At 43.0% G+C, this 4,512-nt stretch overlaps 1 protein-coding gene across 1 annotated transcript in view; it reads right to left on the reverse strand.

Moving 5' to 3' along the window:
- The window catches only part of LOC121685590 (adhesion G protein-coupled receptor A1), a 79,549-nt gene extending 75,274 nt beyond the window's left edge, over nucleotides 1-4,275 (reverse strand). The window contains exons 1-2 of the mRNA XM_042066190.1: nucleotides 4,095-4,275; nucleotides 512-674 (exon numbers count right to left, since the gene is read on the reverse strand). Of these exons, the coding sequence (XP_041922124.1) occupies nucleotides 512-674; nucleotides 4,095-4,171 (240 nt within the window). The 5' untranslated portion in view covers nucleotides 4,172-4,275. The remainder of the gene's footprint in view (nucleotides 1-511; nucleotides 675-4,094) is intronic.
- Between the last annotated feature and the right edge of the window lie 237 nt (nucleotides 4,276-4,512).

The following is a 4,512-nucleotide window of genomic DNA, read 5'->3' on the forward strand; positions in this document are numbered from 1 at the left end:
CGTAGCCTTTTTAAAACAATGAACGAAGCGGACTCTCGCTGTCCATGAAAACATACTGGCGAGATCTTGTTAGGCATGTTTACTTAAGTTAGGCTAATGAACATGTTGCATTCTATTCAGCCTGATTATGTCATTCTTTAAGCTACATAGCCTGTCTCCCTCAACTTGACTAGGTAATTAAGAAGCGATAATAGGATATTTGACCGGCATATCATCAAAATGTCCGGAAAACGAAACCTCTGCCGGTCACTTTGACCGGCACCATTTTTTCCTAGCGGAAACTCTGGTGTGTGTGTGTGTGTGTGTGTGTGTGTGTGTGTGTGTGTGTGTGTGTGTGTGTGTGTGTGTGTGTGTATGCAAATGTATAGCCCACCTTGACCAGGTTCAATAACCCTTTAGTGGATATCTATGGCCTGTAATCATTGCCTGTGTTACACACAATAACAAGTCTAAATTCCCTGCACTGAGACTGCATGTGAGAGTCCAGTAGGTGTGCAGCAGCGGGCAATACCTTGGTGAGCTGGTGGAGTGCCCGTGTGACCTCGCTGGCGTAGGGGCACTGGGTGTAGTCCTCCTCTGCCCAGCGCCCGGAGCGGTCGCACCGACGCCACGCGGTCTTCTTGGGAGCAGCACAATGCAGGGTAACTATGATCCCTGCCAGGGTTTTAGGCCACCTGTGCGCACACACACACACACACACACACACACACACACACACACACACACACACACACACACACACACACACACACACACACACACACACACACACACACACACACACACACACACACCATATCTCAATACATATACAACACAAAAAATACAAACACACACACACACACACACACACACCATATCTCAATACATACATACATATACACACACATACACCCTATCTCAATACTATTTGTATACTGTTCATGTACTGTTCATGAATACAAATGTACAGACAAATAAACACACATTCATGCTATGGAACAAAATCACTTAAAATGAAAAAAGTTAGAAAAACATCAAGAGGAGAAACAACATCAATACAAATTGAAATGGAACATCAAAAGACGTAAAACAGAGACATCAAAAAACTAGAGACGACAGTGAGAGAGAGAGAGAAAGAGAGAGAAAGAGAGAAAGAGATGAAAAACACTCAGTTGAGGTACCATTGCATATTTTTCAACCCACTTTCCTGAAACATACAGAGAGAGAGAGAGAGAGAGAAAAATCATCTTCCTCTGCTCTGTTCCTTTGTCAACCAGGCTCAGCGGCCACTTAAGCAGTATATGGCACTAATTTCCTCCACTGACAAACAGCGAGACTCATTTTCCAGGCCATTACATTTCCAGTCAGCAAAGCCACACACGCATCCGCTCCCGAATTCAATGCACCAATGATTAGGCACAGGGTACAGAGGAATAACGACAGAGTGTAGTCAACAACAACAATAACACTAACAACAACGGCAACAAAAAAACAACAGAGAGACCAACAATAATAACCATAACAGGTCTGGCCGGCAGACAGGGCTGGCCTCACATCCCGGCTTCAGCTCATTAGTTCCACCGGGCAGCTGAAAAACAGCTGCAGAGGTGATGCTTCAGTCCCACAGAAAATAAACTCCATCAGACACACTCTCACGGCTTCAGAGTCCATTTCTGTCTTTCATGTTCACTGAGGGTTTTATACACAGAGTTCAATGGAATGACACTTTCAAAACTACTAACAGTCTCTGAAAGGATATATCCTTAATTGAAATGTATCTGTTTTTAATATACTGTAGGCTATGTATCAGTATTCTATAGTATCATCAGACACAGAGGATATATATATATATATATATATATATATATATATATATATATACACACACACACTATATATCAGCAGTTCCCAAACTTTTTTCCCCCGCACCCCCACCATCCGACACATAAAAAAGCAACACATTCTATTGACGCATTACAGACATCATGTTTAACTAGCCACCCTACAAGAAAACAAATAACAAAATCAAAATGTGCAACTGGGGCCTATTGTACAAAACTAGGATAAGGGATTAAGCCGGGATATCTTGGTTATCCTGGCTCAATTTATCTGTGATCCGGTTGCACAAAAGCGGGATGGGGGGCAGCAGGATATGTTATGGTATAAGTTACCAAGGCGATTTATTCTGTGGAGCTACAGTAGCCTGCTCCAGACCAGGCTAAGTTCCAGGATCTATTTAATCTCATCCCTTATCTCAGTCAGCAGTCACCAAAAACGGAAACCAATAGTTACTCCACTACCCACTACACATTGTTATCACATATAACTATACCCACTGTCATTATGTAAATGTTTGTGATCATTAATTAACTTTTACATACTCGCGACCTGACCTTTCATGTGACAATGTGACGTCACGGGAACGCCGTAGCCTAACCATTTCGCGCATGGTGGTCGCAACACTAGTTGCAATATTCTCCTAAACAGAGGTGTTGCTGTTTGTTTCTGTTGTGAAAAGGCTATCGCTACCTACTTTACACCGTAGAAGAAGCAATGAAGCCGCTCTAGTTGCCATGGTGAATCTGTGAATCTGTGATCGGTGGCGGGGTCTATGAGCTCTCACGATAAAAAAAAAAAACAGTGTTGAGAACAACATTAGACTGGTTAGATAGCACGCAAACCACGCACTGTGGCTTTGGACAGTGTGTCTCTCCAATCCAGGTGAAGCCTAGGCCTAGATATGCCTCATCATACTTTTGTTTTTTCTGTGTCTTTTCTTTTACCCCCCTCCGCTCCACCGCCGTCATCATTCTGCCCCATCGCATCGTTACCTGTTTCCTGCTCTGTTTCTCTCGCTTCTCCTCTTCGATCGCTTTAATTAGACCTTTTGGACAGTGTCCCTGTTTTTAGTCAGTTTTCCATGTTTGCATAGCCTTCTACCTAGCCTATACTTCCACAGAACTATATCGCGCCATAAATTCTGGCTGCCCGAAGGAAATCATGTGCATTGTAGGTAACTTATTTTTTAATGAAAACATAGCCTACTATATTTTTTTACAATTTACAAATGATTTCCTTTAATTTCATGTTTCCATATCATTATAACCTGATTCAAAATTATTTATTATTTATGAATTAATTAGATTATTAATTAATTCATATTTTTTAACATCTTTCCGACATTCCCTTTTCATCTCGCGTACCCCCTAGTGGTAGCCCGTGTACCACAGTTTGGGAATCCCTGCTACTGTATATATATATATATATATCCTCTGTGTCTGGTGATACTACAGTATATAATACTGGTACATAGCCTACACTATAATCTAGATTCAGTTGATTACCTAGATTGAATCCCTTCTCTATCCATAACATACAGTAGAGTATGAGAAAATGCACTTAAGTACTACAGTATCATGTTTTGTTAAAATGTATCGATTTTTAACTGCTAGTTTACGTGCAAAGATTCATGGCAGACACACGACTCATTTAGTGTTGTGTTTAAACCTCCCGACTGCAGGATGTAGGCAGAGACTTTCTAATGTGGAGACACAGCACTCAAAAAATACTCCATAGAAATGCATGGGGCTAGTTTGTCACGCCAATATGGCCGTTGTCTACACATATCCCACCCCTTCCTCGGCAAAACGTTGACATGTGAATACATTGAGCCAATCATGTGGTGTGATGTGAATACATTGAGCCAATCATATGGTGTGTTGTGAAGACATCGTGCCAATCATGTGTTGTGAGCTCGCAGCTGGAGCAAAATTGGTGTCGTGAAGCCTTGCGCACGCGCAGTTCGACCCAAAGACTGTGCCCGATGAGTGCCCATAAAACGTTGGTATATGGCCGCCGAGTGGAGGGACTTGCCTAAAAGGACTTTGATGTAGGTCTCAAAGTGACATCTGCACAACAGTAGGCAGATCTGAGGCTCCCTATTTATTACTGAATGAGTTCAATGTCACAATCACATCACAACATGTACCTAATCTAAGCAAATCATCAATAAATAATCAATAACAACAAAGCTGCATAATTCTGTTAAAAGCCAGTGGTTTGATGTGGTTCAACACGACGCTCATTCCACATTCCGTCTCATCCATGCCCACCTGAAGTCTCCTTTGTTACCGCTGACTCTCTCCGCCGCGCAGTACGGTGCCGACGTCTCCAGAACCACAATCTCCATGTTGCGCGAGCTGTTGCCACGGGAACTGGTCACGTGGCACTGCCAGATGCCGGAAGCGCTGACATCGATGTTGGACAGGATGAGTTCGCTGTGGGACAGAGACGAGGCAGGCTGTGAGCATTGCGGCCTCGCAGAACAGCAGACCACATGGTGCTAATGAGTGTGTGTGTGTGTGTGTGTGTGTGTGTGTGTGTGTGTGTGTGTGTGTGTCTCTGCGTGTGTGTGTGTTGTTTTTTGTTCTGGTAATCACAATCAGAGGATCGAGGGAGGCCACCCCACCTGTATAATTGAACACACACTGAGAGAAAAGAAAACAGTTTTCAGCGCAAAACCCAGGAAGT

The sequence above is a fragment of the Alosa sapidissima genome, chromosome 16, assembly GCF_018492685.1.
Source record: "Alosa sapidissima isolate fAloSap1 chromosome 16, fAloSap1.pri, whole genome shotgun sequence".
NCBI lineage: Eukaryota > Metazoa > Chordata > Actinopteri > Clupeiformes > Clupeidae > Alosa > Alosa sapidissima.